We start from the raw sequence: 12,930 nt of genomic DNA, 5'->3' as shown, positions 1-12,930 counted from the left end.
GAATGGAGCAGAAGAGATGACTCTGCATGGGTCTGGGGCTAGTATCTTCCGATGCACTTTCATCCATGATCAAACCACAGGCTCAGTAGAGCTGGGTTTCAGGAAAGTCTGGCAGTTACAGGCTAAAACCAGCTCGGAGATAATCCCTTCTTCAGTTCTGTCACCTGCAGCTAGTAAAATAAACCCAAAAGGCACCACGATGAAACCTCCTTGCTCCTCAACCATTAGAAGATACTGCAAGACTCCAAAGCCAGGCACTAAATCTGGAGTCAGTTAGTGATTACAGCTGCATTTTAAGTAAGTAAAGTAGGAATGAGAAGGAATCTTAAAATGGAGAAGAGTGCTAGGAAGAAAGGGGGTTCCGGGGCCCCTTGGATGTTGTTGAGAGACAGAAATTATGCTGCTCTAAATACCATGGGGAAGAATCCTGGCATTTCTAGAGGTGATATCTCTCACGAGTTCATTTCTCCTCTGCTGCTTTCCAAAGGGCATGGGATGTGTGTCAGGGAGTGGAGGGAAGGCCGCTGGGAACTAAGTTAAGAGACTCAGAAGTCTGACCCGAAGTTTCTCGTTTCATCACCCACAAGTGCCCCATGGCTATTAATTCTGCTCAAATGTTTCACATCGCCTTCATCCCAGACAAATTAATTCACATCACATGGGAGGGGGGGTGTCTTTACCTCACAATGGTATTTATAGGTCAAAACAGAAAAAGTGGGGGTTTTTAATACGGGTGGCTGTGAGAGTGGTGCAAGCTGTGAGCCGAGCATGCTGCCGCAGCGTGCAAGGAGCACATGAAGGCTGCAGGGAACTGGGAGGGCACTGGGGGACTCAGCCTCACCGGGGCTGGGAGCTGAACAAGGACCCAGTGCCGAAGTAGCCACCTTTTTTCTTGTGGGTATTTTATATCTGCACGGTCATCGTTACCAAAGTGTATTTAGTGTCTCTGGAGACTGCAGGGCACTGCCGAGGGCAGGGAGCAGCACAGGATCTGCCCCCCCCATGCCGGGTGCTGACACACGCAGCAATATAAACAGTAATTAGGACTTGAGTAACCGAGAAAATGTGTTTGGCTCGGTGGAGACACGGCAGCAGGTTAATGAGACACGGCAGAAGGCTGCAGGAGTGTGCAGAGTTGGAAAGGCCCCGGGGATGGGGCAAACATCACCGCCCTCCCAGCACAGCCCAGCATCCGAAAACATCCCTCTTGCACCCTGGCTGTGCTGTGCAGACGTTTGCCAGCTCTCCATCGCGAGCCTTTGGCAGTCTGTCCTTCGGCTTTCCAGCAGCCCCGTTCACAAGCCACTCCCCGGGTGCGGATGTTAACGACGTGCCCAAAGCCAGGTGGGACGGCTGGGATACCCCACGCCGTGGCAAAGGGCTTGTGAGCAGGGGCCCTGCTGCAGGCACAGCGCAGCCCTTCAGCTCACAGCAACAACTTCTCAGCAATGTGACTAACCCACGCCAGACTCTACCCTGTCCAAAACCAGCTCGGTGGAAAACGACAGACGTGCACTTGTAATTCCCTTTTCCCCAGGTCAGGATTGAGATCCACGGTCTATTTATGCAGTGTAACAAGTTACTGCCCAACTGGTACCTGCGCTTGGACCCTCTCATGAGGGTCAGCCAAGTCAAACCATTTCATGTGGGCTTGGAGCCGATGCAAAGACAGTGAGCACAGGATTACTGTGCTGCAGTAACCTCTTAGGCTACAAATATATCTGGCAGAGAAGTCCCCTCAAATTTCCTTGGTCTTCATCTTCATATCTAGTCACATCGGAAGATACCAGTGTGGGCAAATCAAGTGTCAAGACCAGGTTGCTTCTTCCCTTCTCTCTGGCTTTTATTTAAAGAAAAAAAAAGGAGGGAAAAAAAAAAAAGAAAAGAAAGAAAAATAAATGGAAACTGCAGGACTTCCCATCCGAGGTGCAGAAAAGGAGGAGCATGCAGTGAATCACAAGATATACAAACCACAAAACGTTAATACAGGAGAGAACACAGTTTTCCAACCTGGGCTTCAGCACGGATAGTTTCAAAGAGAAGTTTTTCCTGGGATTGCATGGAAATCAAAGATACAGAGGAGTGAGGAGAGAGGCGGTTTCCCCGAGACCCCCGTGAGATCCACCAGAGCTCGGGCAGGGCTGGGAAATGGTGGCCGAGTGCCAAGCGGGATGGGGAAGGAGAGGCTGGAACATCTCCAGGTCAACAGCACTGGGTGCGAAGAGCCATTCCACCAACGCTGGGACAAACCTGGCAAAAACCTGCTCGTTGCAGCTACAGTAAGGACAGGAGACGGAGTTAATGGTGCGGCCGTGTCCAGGAAGCCTGTAAGAGGTGGCCCGTAGGTGTGGCTGGCGCGGTTAGCTGTGAGGAGGTCAAACACCCTTTACCCGCAGCCGCAAGTGCTCACAGAAGATACTCTGTGAAGCAGGGGGGGGTCCCTTCCTCTGGCACTGATGGCAGGAGGAGATGCGAGCATTACTAACGCGTAAGGGGAATGAGCTGCAGCGGCTATCTGGAAGATCAAAAGAGGAGGGAAGACGATTTGCTGGCTGGAGTTTAAAATATATCAGAGCCAAACAGCTTCTAAACTGAACCCTGGGCTCGTGCTGCCGTGACCCGTGGAGGGGATGGGCAGCTCGTGCTGAACAGTAGCCAGAGGAAAGGGGGAACCCAGCACAACTGAATCCAAGTGGTTTCACAATACCTGGTGGGAATCCAGAGGAGCCTTGAGATAGAAACAGTATTTCATATTCCTATGCACAAATTAAAGCCACATTTTCAACCCTCTTTGAAATCTGCAAGTGTAAGAGTAACTCAGCATATCTGCATCCCCACAAAGGGTATCCAAATTAAGCCCAGAGAGAGGGACGTGACAAAGAGCCACAGCTTTCAGGAATGGACAGGCTCAGAAAGAGGAAAAAAAGGAGATAGGGGAAGAGTTTCTCCTGCACAGCAACTCAGACAACTGCAAAGACTGCTAAACTCCCCTCTTTACCTTGTTACATCGGGAGCAGTCGTGGGGCGAACGTGCTTCATGATGGTCTGGATCCAGTTGCGGCGAATGCCCGACGTCATGGCGGAGAGGGTGAACTCCCCTTCCTTCGTCTAGGAGAGAGGAGGACCGGCTCTGAGCAGCTGATTGCACCCACCAGCACCTTGCCACCCCCAATACCACCCTGCACCCAGCCCCGAGAACCCAGCACTGGGGCACGGCTTGCCAGCCACAGGGAGATCTCACCCAGGCCCTCCACCCTGCAGCAGGCTCACGGTGGGAATTAGCATTTCTCAGCAATCAGGCTGGTTTTCTTGTAGCTGAGAGACTAAGGCTGAGACAAAACCTTCCCTTTCCCCCTCCATTTTTTGTGAACCAAATAAATATGCCTCTCAAACCCAAGGCCACAGTTCTCCGGAGCACTGTGGGGGATGCCAGGTGGCCTCTCTTAGGTGTCTGGGGGGATGTTTCCCTTGCCATGGATGAGCATCCCCAAGCAGCGGCACAGCATGAGCAGCCCCACCAGCCATCTTGCAAACAGAATCCTCCTCCTCCCCATGTTTTCCTTACATGGATCTGGAAGCCATAGTTTCGCTGAACCGGGTACTCAGTAACATCATAGCACGTGGATAAATCAATTTCTCCATCCAGGTCAGCTGCCTGGAAAGGGAAGAGGTAAAATAAGCCAGAATGTTTTGCAACCCCAAAGTGTGGTGGCTCGCAGGGAGGCATGCAGCAGGTCCTCGAAAAGCACAAAGCCCTGAAGAGTGATGCCCCAGGACTTTGGTGGCATCTGGGGAAACAACCTGCCCAGGGTCAGAGTTTGGGAGCACCTGGGGCTCCCCTGGGTGCAGAACGATGGGTTGAACACTGCTGAGGAAGACATTTACCTCCTCCGCCACTGAATCCCGGTAGTATCGCAGGCTCTGGTCGGTCAGCACAAACCAGTGTTTCTTCCACTAGGAAACAACCAAGATGGGGTAGTTACAATCCTGCTCTGTCCCCCCAGCGGAGCCCGAGCAGCTTGTCACAGGCCACCGGCAGAGATGCCCCGCAGGGAGGCCGCTCCAGCCTCTCCCCTCCCAGTTCAGCACCGGCTTCACCAAGAGGCTCTCCCGTGGGGAAGGGGAGACCCGAACAGGCAGCAGTGCAAGGGACATCGTGATGGTTTGCACCACCAGGACCCCAATTTCCCCAGCACTGCTGCACCACATTCATGTATCATTTGTGTTCTATCTGCAGTACCTAGAAACTGAGCTGGCCCTTGCTGTATACAAATACGTCTTCTGCATGCTCACAGTGAGGCACAGGCTTACCCCAGGCAGGTTTCAGTTAACAAAGCACTCGCTCCAGCAGCTAATTCCCCCTTCAGCTGCCTACAGACATGCTTACAGATGTGCCCTTGGCCCCAGGGCCCAACACACCAGCACATACCCGAAGTGGAGCCCAGGCCATGGCACTCACAGCTGTGGGCGAGTCGCCCTTGTTTTCCCTCCATGGGCTGAGTGGGAAGGAAAGAAATCCAGAGAAGGGGTGGTCTGCAAACAGCCAGGGCATCAGTGCCCATTGCTAAGGCTCCGAGAGAGCAGCACATCCCACATCTCTCCAGGAATGGACAGGATGAAAACGGCAGCAGCTGCTTCCCTCAGTGCCAGCTCAGAGGCATTTATTTATTTCTTGGCCTTGCCATTTCTCCAGCACTCAGGAGACCTTATCTGAGCCTCATTACTGACGCCAAAGAGGTTGCTGAGTCGCAAGGGAGATGAGACTTAATAAGAGAATGGGAACACGAAACCAGTGCTGCTATCCAAGCTGCCCTGGCTCCCTAGAAACCCATGACACGATATCCAGCTGTGGGGCTCTGAAACCTCCACAGGACAGAGCACCAGCTATTTCTGCTCCAAGACAAACACTGTTTGCACAGGGCTCACACACAAACACTGCTGCCTGGCTCCAGAGTTGTACAAATTCCCTGTCGTTGCTTTGCCCAAGTGTCTACATCTGGTTTCTCCCATCTGGAGCATGGCCCAGCACTGATCTACCCTGCAAGGACACTGGGGCTTCATCAGCGCCGAGAACCGTCCCATGCGCGGCCCGCACAGCCGGGATGTCGGAGTGGGTGTCAGCTGCCAGAAACCAGGATTGATGGTGGCACTGAATCCTGAAGCGAAGGGCAGAGATTCCCCTGGACTCACCTGCCCGTCCTCATACTGCTTTGTCAACCAGCCCTTCTTGAAGTTCAGCAGGTCAGGCTGCAAGAAAGGAGAGAGGTGATCAGAGGGGAGGGAAGAAGTGTCTGCACCCAGAAGACAACAGCAGTAGCTTGATAAAACACAGTGCAGCAATAAAAGAGACCAGCAACAGTTAAATTCATAAAATCACAGAATAGTTTGGGTTGGAAGGGACCTTTAAAGCTCATCTAGTCCATACTGGATCACTATACCGTGTGGTGGTTAAACGTTTGCTCCCAGGAGGAACAGAAGCCTGCTGTACGGTTTATTCAGGCTGTTCCTTTCCTAGCACTTCTCTTGCAATTTCCTACTGCTAAACCAGCATTACAGAGGAAGGAGAAGCAAGGAATTAACAGGACTGCAGGCAGTTTTGTCCCTCTATTGTATATTAAGAAGGCCAAACTATGTGCTATTGATGCAAGGCTGAAGGGTTCAAAATAACACCGAGGTCCCAAGGCTGGAAACACAGGGAATCCCAGCACTGCACCACCCAGATGACACCTGCTCTATCCCCCGCAGTGGGTGCATCATGATGCTGAAGCTCTGAGAAAAGCAACCAAGACAGCGTGGGATAACTCCCACCAGCCCTTCCTCCCAGCCCTGCCTGCATGCAGGGAAGGATGTGGTAGAAATGCTTTCACTCCCTCGAGGCTGAGCTCCTCCAGCTGCTCATGTGCTGCAGAGCGGAGGAGGAAAGGACAGCAGTGTGTGAAATGCAGCTGTAGCGTCTGAAACAGGCTACAGCAAGGGAAGCAATGGAAAACTGGGCTCTGGAAGCCTGTTCAACCAAACCGATGCTGTGGGGTGGCACATCCCACATTTGAGTGTTCCCACAGTGGTGGGAAGCCAGAGCCAGAGCCACTCCACAAAAACACAGGGGAAAGTAAATGCCACCTTGCCCTTCCCAGATCCCTAGAGAATCAGAGGAGGGAGAGGAATGCCAGACTGAGCAGCTCTGGCTGTGATGTGGCGGCAGGCAACAAACCCGCCGAGCCCCAGCAGGACCTGCTGACGAGGCAGCAATAAGCCACGAACAAACTACAGAGAAAATGGCATTTGCAACGACTACCTCCATCGCTGAAGTTGGCTATGAGAGTTGGGCATCCTAATCTCAGCCCTAATTTACCCCGAGAGAGCAATACCACAACGTGCCTGCTTCTCCTCTGCTGATGTGCAGGTGGGATTGTGCTTCCAGGATCTGGGTCCTGTTTAGTCTCTTTCTGGTACAACAGGAGAGCATCAAGCAAAGGATCTACATTTTGGATCAAAAATAACCAGCTCCCAACCATGTGGTTTGCAGGGAAGGAAAACAGGACTGCAAGTGTTGCAGTTGCTCTGGGCTTGTTATTATTATCTGGGAAGAAGCACAGGGCAAGAACCTTCTGCAAAACCAGATAAATCTCTCCTTAGCAGCATTCATACTACATTTCTTAGTTTCCTTAAAATTTAAGCAAAGGTGTATAAGCAGTCAGAGAGGAAAGATGCTGCTAAACAGCATATGCACATTTCAGAATGGGCAGCAGCGAGACACTATGGAAGCAGCCAGAGGGGGAAGGTTTCTCCTGCAGGTCCTGCTCCTCCACAGAAACCCCTCCGCTCTCCTCCGAGTGCTCGGGCAGGCAGGAGAGCACTGGCTTTGCCCGAAGCTGCAAAGCTGCTGAAGCATGAAAAGTCTGGCACCAGCTGCCACTGAAGGGTGTAAACATTAGAAACCAAAACCAGACTAAGCATTTGATGGAAGAGATACCAATGCAGTGCAAGCCACGGCTCCAAGCCCAACGAGGGATAAACTCTCCCTCGGCTTTTATCCTGAAGGATAACTGATCTGATCTGACACAACGAACATGACGGGCAGGGGAGAGTCTTGCAATCATGGTTGCAAGCTAGCAGATGTGCTGGTTTTTCTTATGTTGCTACTTTTATAGCAGGAGTGGCACAACAGAGGTGTATTTAATGCAAGGAAAAGGTTTTCTTCCCACTGGCTGCATGATTTTCTTGCATTCACTACATGATGTGCATCGCCACTTTATGTGCACTTCTTGCACCTTTTTATTAAGGACAAGAATTTAAAAATCACTCTTATGGCTGTACAAGTCTACATGAAAAGCTACTATAGAAATGCTAAGCTACTGCCTTTTCCTGAGATATCCTTCATCAGAAGATGTCCATCCACGAAAAATGCAGCTTGTATTTACAGTGGCTCTGTAATCTTTTTGAAAGATTAGCAAGTATGTTTATTTTGCTCCTACAGAAGGGTGGTGAGTGAGAGGAAAGCATTTTGTGTTTGTTCTGTACTGTTTGCCTCCAGGTCTGGTGAGCATTTGAAATATGCAAAGGGAGGAAAGCTCAGGAGGGCAGGTTCAGCCCTTCCTCGCAGCCTTCGTCCCGCTCACACCCACTTGCAACTGCATAAACATCAAGGAAGCAGCATGAGGAAACTAGGCCGTGTGTTACCTCTCCTTAACACGTCAAGCGTGATGAAGTGTGAAGCCAAGTCACCTAAACCTGCTCCGAATCCGAGTGTATCCTACATCCTACATGCTGGCTACGAGGAAAGCAGCAGACAGCCCAGTTTCTACTGGACCTGCCCAGGAAAGGCCTCTCACATCCTCCCCCAAGGCAGAGGACACGGCCCGCTGGCTCACCGTCATAGAGGACTCCGTGGACCTCCTGTCCAGTGACTTTGCCCGGCGATGCGGTGACAGAGGAGACGCAGACACATCCAGGATGGAGCCCACAGCTGCACCTTCACATGTGAAGTCCTGTGTGAACAGCGTTAGCCCAGATCAGCGCAGGAACTAGGCCAGCGAGTACCACTCTCTTGGCTCATGGCATAAAAATCCACATATTTAAGGGGCATCTTGGGCTCAGAACAAGTGTCATTTCACTGGCAATACATTTTTTTTGTCCTCTCAGGCATTAATTTGTTCTCAATATATCTAAGCATATCTGGGACTCTCAAGACTGCCTCTTTCTCTTGTTATTTCACTCCATCCTGACGTGTCCTGCCATGCCAGATCTGGTTTCCCTCTTTCTATTTTGGAGGAAGCAAAAAAGACAGCCTGATTTTCCACTCTGACCTGCAGCTGGGCCAAGGGAGCAGAGCAGCAAGCAGCAAACCTGCACAGACTGAGCACACACAGCGGTTTGGCTCCTGCATGAGCCTGTCTGCGACTCCAAATCCCCTGCTCCACCCATGGACAAACCCTATAGCTGAACACTCTAGTCTGGGCTGTTGGACCCCTGGTGACAAACTCCAAACCCCACCACGAGACCTCAGCTCAGCAGCTCACCCGTTTCCGCGGGAAAACCCTCTTCTCGCTCCTGCCCTGCCGCGTCTCACTGGAAAGAGCAGCACCAGCCGACACGTTCGTTTCCATGTGCTCTGCGTTCTCAATATCTAATGCCTCAAATTTTTCGATGACCTGGGATCGCCTGCAAAACACAGAGAAAGGGGAAACCAGAGCCGGTTTAAACACAAGAACAGCAACTGCGCTGAGCTGTACAATCCCACAAATGTAAGGCTGCAGAATTGCTCGACCCAGTGTTCGTGCACACCTGGCTTTTGGTCCCTGTTTCTCTGCAAGCTCTAGCGTGCAGAAATCCAGGGCAAAATGCCCCGATCTGACATGTATCATTTTACCCACAGCCAAAGCGGGGAAAAACCTCATGCTACCCAGCTCCACAAAACTCTTTAAATATCTAGAAAACCCTTGAAAAACCAGAAATAACTTTTTACTTGTAAATTTTATAGCCCTTTGAGAAACAGGGATTATTGAGAAGCTTTGGGTTAAGCTTTGTCTTTACTCTCTAGCACTGCAGCTACCAATGCCCTCCCCCAGCCACCGATCAGACATATCAGACCAAGCTGGGGTGCAGAGATGGCTTCATGTCACCCTGCGTGTTCACCCTGTATACTCAGCCCCACACGGGTAACATCCATCCACAGGACTGCACTGAGTGAGGAGTGCCTGTAGGTGCCTCCAGACAAGGGGTCTGGCTCGCAGGGTGCACCAGCTGAAGAGGCACAAGGGAATGAGGAGCACCCTGTGCAGGCATGGCAGGGCATCCCCTGCAAAACCCTCCTCTCAAACTGGTCTGCAAATCTGGTATGGACAGCAGGGAGCACAACTTGGGCTCTCAGACACTGCCTTGGTGGCCCATCACACCGTGGCACACACGTCTCTGAGGATGGAGGAGAACTATGAAGAAATGTGGGTGGAGCAGGAGCCAACCCCAGACCAAACCCAAATGGGATGCTCCTAAGAATGAGCAAACAACAGGCCTTTGCAGGTGGAATTAAAAGGGCCATTTCAGCATAAAAAGCTGCTTGCTGACCCACAGGAGAGGAAATACTGGAATTTTCAAAGGACCTGCTGGTGTCAAAGTTTGCATGCCCAGGGGTTTTGGGCAAGTAGCAACCTCAGGTCTTTAATCACAACCTGGGAATGTGAAGCAATAACCCACCACCACCACACACGCCAGCTGAGCTCCAGGCTGTGAGGTTTAAAACTCAATTTTGAACCTCCCCAGAATGCTCAATCCAGGTGGGTTCTTGACATAAAATTTGGATCCACGTCTGCCACATCTAAACTCAGGACTGCCTGCTCTGCATGGACCTCTAACGTGCATGAAAATCACAATGGCAACCACATGAGGGGAAACAGGTTATCTAAAAATATCCATTTTTAACACTTTCCATAAAAAGAAACAGCAGGTTAAGGACTCAAAAAACATGAGATGTTCAGTTTTCAACCAACATTTGCACTAAGTTCCATAAATGAGACGAACAGTCTGAGCACATCACATCCCCCAGCAAACCAGGGGCCCACCCCACTGCTGCTCAGAGCCAGGCTGCCAGGATTGGGAGCTGAAGCCCACAACCAAAGAGGAAGGGACAAAATTGGTGGGGAATACTTTGCTTTGTAAATTCAAACACCTTGGATGATTTTATGGGACACCTGTTCAGCCCCTGCTGCCTCCCAGTTTGCAGACTGGGAGCGGGCAGATCCTAGGCTCACGCAGAGCTCCCAATCTCTGTGGGATGTTCTGCTCCCGAGATGTCCATTCACATAAGCCAGCCTGTCGAGAGCATCAATCCACCTCCTTCATAACTGTTTTGGAGTCACAATTTCTTAACCCTTTTTACACTGGCCCAGCCTTCTCTGAGTCTCAGTTTAGGAGGGAGGTCAATGAATTAACATTGTCTGAGCCCTATTAGGTGAAGGCCTGAAGAAAAACAAATCAGAAGAAAAAAAACAACCAAAAAAACAAATCAAAACAAAAAAACCCAAAATCAAAAGCAGGTTGATTTCTCATGAAAGGGGCTGCACCACCAAGTTGTTCTACGGCTTGAGATTGAGATGAGATGGTAGCGAAGCAGGCGAAGTAAAGGCGGACACGTCACACAGCAACACAGCAGGAGAAGGTGGAGAGCAACAAGACCTGGAAGAAAACAAGGCTGGAAAATGAATGAACAGAAGAGGAAATTATATATCTGCATCTACATACAAAACAAAATCAAAATCATTCCAGTAATTCATCATTGAAAAAGGGAGGAGAAAAATAAATCACTGCTACCAAATCACAGCCCCAAGGGTTAATATCATCCAGATTACAGGAAAGAATCGGGGTTTTTTTTTCCCATTAGCTCAACATTTCAGAAAGGTTACAGCTTAGAGATCCTGGGGGGACGGGGAGGGGTAGGGCTCTCTTCTCCACACTGTGCCAAGGAGAGAGCTGCTCCCTCTGAACAGCAGCTCCGTGTAGACAAAACAAGGCTGCGGACAGGTACGAAGAAGCGTTTTAAAAGCTGCGGCGCCATTTAGTGCTTTCTCAACTACAAAGCTCATCCCGAGGAGTTCCTCGGCCATGCAGGCTGTTAATATTTTCCAGGCCACTAAACCCGAGATGCAGATCTCAGCTGTTAGGTGGAGGGGTGTGTGCGGTGGGAAGGAAAGCTATAAAGACCAGCACGAGCTATCGTTAAAGTGATTTTCTTTGATTGGAAGAAAGGGCTTGTTTTTATTGGATTCATTCATTATTTAGCAGAAAGAAAGACAGTAAGTGTCAGGAAAAGGAAGAGGAATTTCTCCAAAAGGTCCACAAAAATGAAGAGGATAGTTTTACAAGAAAAAAAAAAAACAACTATGCTTGGGAGAACAGGCGCTCTGCTCTGTAGAAACAGCATTCAGAGCAGAGCCTTACAACTCAAGACACTCCAGGAAGGAATTTGAGAAAGTAAAGTCTTTTAAGCAATTTCAGGCAGCTCTGCTATTTATTGAGGCTAGAAATATGCCTCATCCCCCTGACCACCCTCCTACAGCAGACACGGCAGATGCCACAACGGACCCTTGCCAGCATGAGCAGAATGTGGGGTCAACTGGGAAAGCTGTGGTTTTAGAGGCTGCATCCCTGGAAATGTGCAAGAAAAGCCAAGTCTGCCAACCAGAAATCCCAACACTCCCTAGGGAGCTGCAGGAGGTGGGCGAGCCCACAGCCGCACACCCAGGAGAAGGGGCTCCAGGTTTCTGCACCCCAAAGACTCCCCACCCAAGGGTGGTCTCCTTCCTGAAGCTGCTGGCACCCTCCTGAGATGTGCCAGGATTTATCCCTGTGGCTGCAGAGCCCTGCTGGGATAGAGGACTGATGTCCGAGGGTGTCCCTGCAGCCCCCTCCAGCTGTGTGTGAAACAGGCTTCAAGGTTCATCCATGGGGTTTCCAAAGAGCTTCCCCTGCTCCTTCTCCCTAGGGATGAGGCAGGAGACCGGAGGCACAGCACTCTCCCGCGACCTGGCTGGGCATCCCTGCGCCGTGCAGGCAGCGTGGTGGGGGCAGCGCAGTGCCGGCAGCCCCGTCATGCTGCGTGCCAGCAGAGGGAACTCGCATGCTGCCGCTCCACCAAAATCCTAGAGATTATCTCCTGTTTTCTGATTCATGTTTCTGAGTGGCTGCGAGCTCAGACGTCTGCATGGGGTGTGGAGTCAGCATCAGGTATAAATGGTCAACACAGAAAATTTCCAGCACAGTCCTGGACTTAAGTCACATTATATCTCTTTATTATAAGGGAACAGGACAAGAAGCCTTGAAACTCAGGATGCCGCACTGGGTACCCAAAAGAATTCTTTTCCATCCATAGCCCTGACATTTAAAGTGGGTAAACAAACAAAAAAAAAATATGGGAGGAAGAGACAAAAATATCAGTGGAATCGGAGCAAGTTTGGCTGCACTGAGACATGAAAGGCAGATCTGAATGATGCCTGGCTGGTGCCTATGGGGTTGGCATTTGGGCAAGTGATTTCAGGCAAGTGTTCCTGGACGTGTTAGTGCGTTACTGAGAAGGATTATTAGAAATGGTGTTAAATCCAGGGGAAAAAGCTGACCCCACAGCATGGAAGTGAGTTATTGTATTTGCTCAACCTCAAACAGCACAGCCTGAGCTTGGAGGAGAAAAATGGGAGGGATATGTGGACTACATAAACTCAAATTTAAAAAGCAGCTAAGCCAAGCTGAGCAGGTTGCTGGTGAATGTTAATTCTCTGGTGTGATGCTGGACTGCCTCGCCGTGCCCTGCCGAGTCCACTCAAGCTCCAGGACACACAGCCCCTCTGCCCACACCCCCTGAACTAGGCCAATTCCCCGGCTACCAGAGGAGAAAGCAAACATGCCCGTCCCTAAACACCGTCTGTGGAGCCGTCCCTGCTC

The 12,930-nt window shown here is 50.7% G+C and overlaps 1 protein-coding gene across 4 annotated transcripts in view; it reads right to left on the bottom strand.

Moving 5' to 3' along the window:
• MPRIP (myosin phosphatase Rho interacting protein) overlaps positions 1 to 12,307 on the bottom strand; it is a 38,176-nt gene extending 25,869 nt beyond the window's left edge. For 2 of the 4 annotated variants that reach the window (XM_026858872.1, XM_026858871.1), the window contains exons 1-7: positions 8,520 to 12,307; positions 7,872 to 7,988; positions 5,191 to 5,247; positions 3,886 to 3,954; positions 3,566 to 3,655; positions 2,999 to 3,108; positions 2,011 to 2,049 (exon numbers count right to left, since the gene is read on the bottom strand). In XM_026858872.1, coding sequence (XP_026714673.1) covers positions 2,011 to 2,049; positions 2,999 to 3,108; positions 3,566 to 3,655; positions 3,886 to 3,954; positions 5,191 to 5,247; positions 7,872 to 7,988; positions 8,520 to 8,897 — 860 coding nt within the window. In that variant the 5' untranslated portion in view covers positions 8,898 to 12,307. The remainder of the gene's footprint in view (positions 1 to 2,010; positions 2,050 to 2,998; positions 3,109 to 3,565; positions 3,656 to 3,885; positions 3,955 to 5,190; positions 5,248 to 7,871; positions 7,989 to 8,519) is intronic. The other 2 variants (XM_026858869.1, XM_026858870.1) reach the window with 2 other exon arrangements.
• Between the last annotated feature and the right edge of the window lie 623 nt (positions 12,308 to 12,930).

This window comes from Athene cunicularia, assembly GCF_003259725.1.
Source record: "Athene cunicularia isolate RWA chromosome 14 unlocalized genomic scaffold, athCun1 chr14_part1, whole genome shotgun sequence".
Taxonomy (NCBI): domain Eukaryota; kingdom Metazoa; phylum Chordata; class Aves; order Strigiformes; family Strigidae; genus Athene; species Athene cunicularia.
The sequence above is the reverse complement of the archived record's forward strand: the minus strand, read 5'-3'. Positions and strand labels throughout refer to the sequence as shown.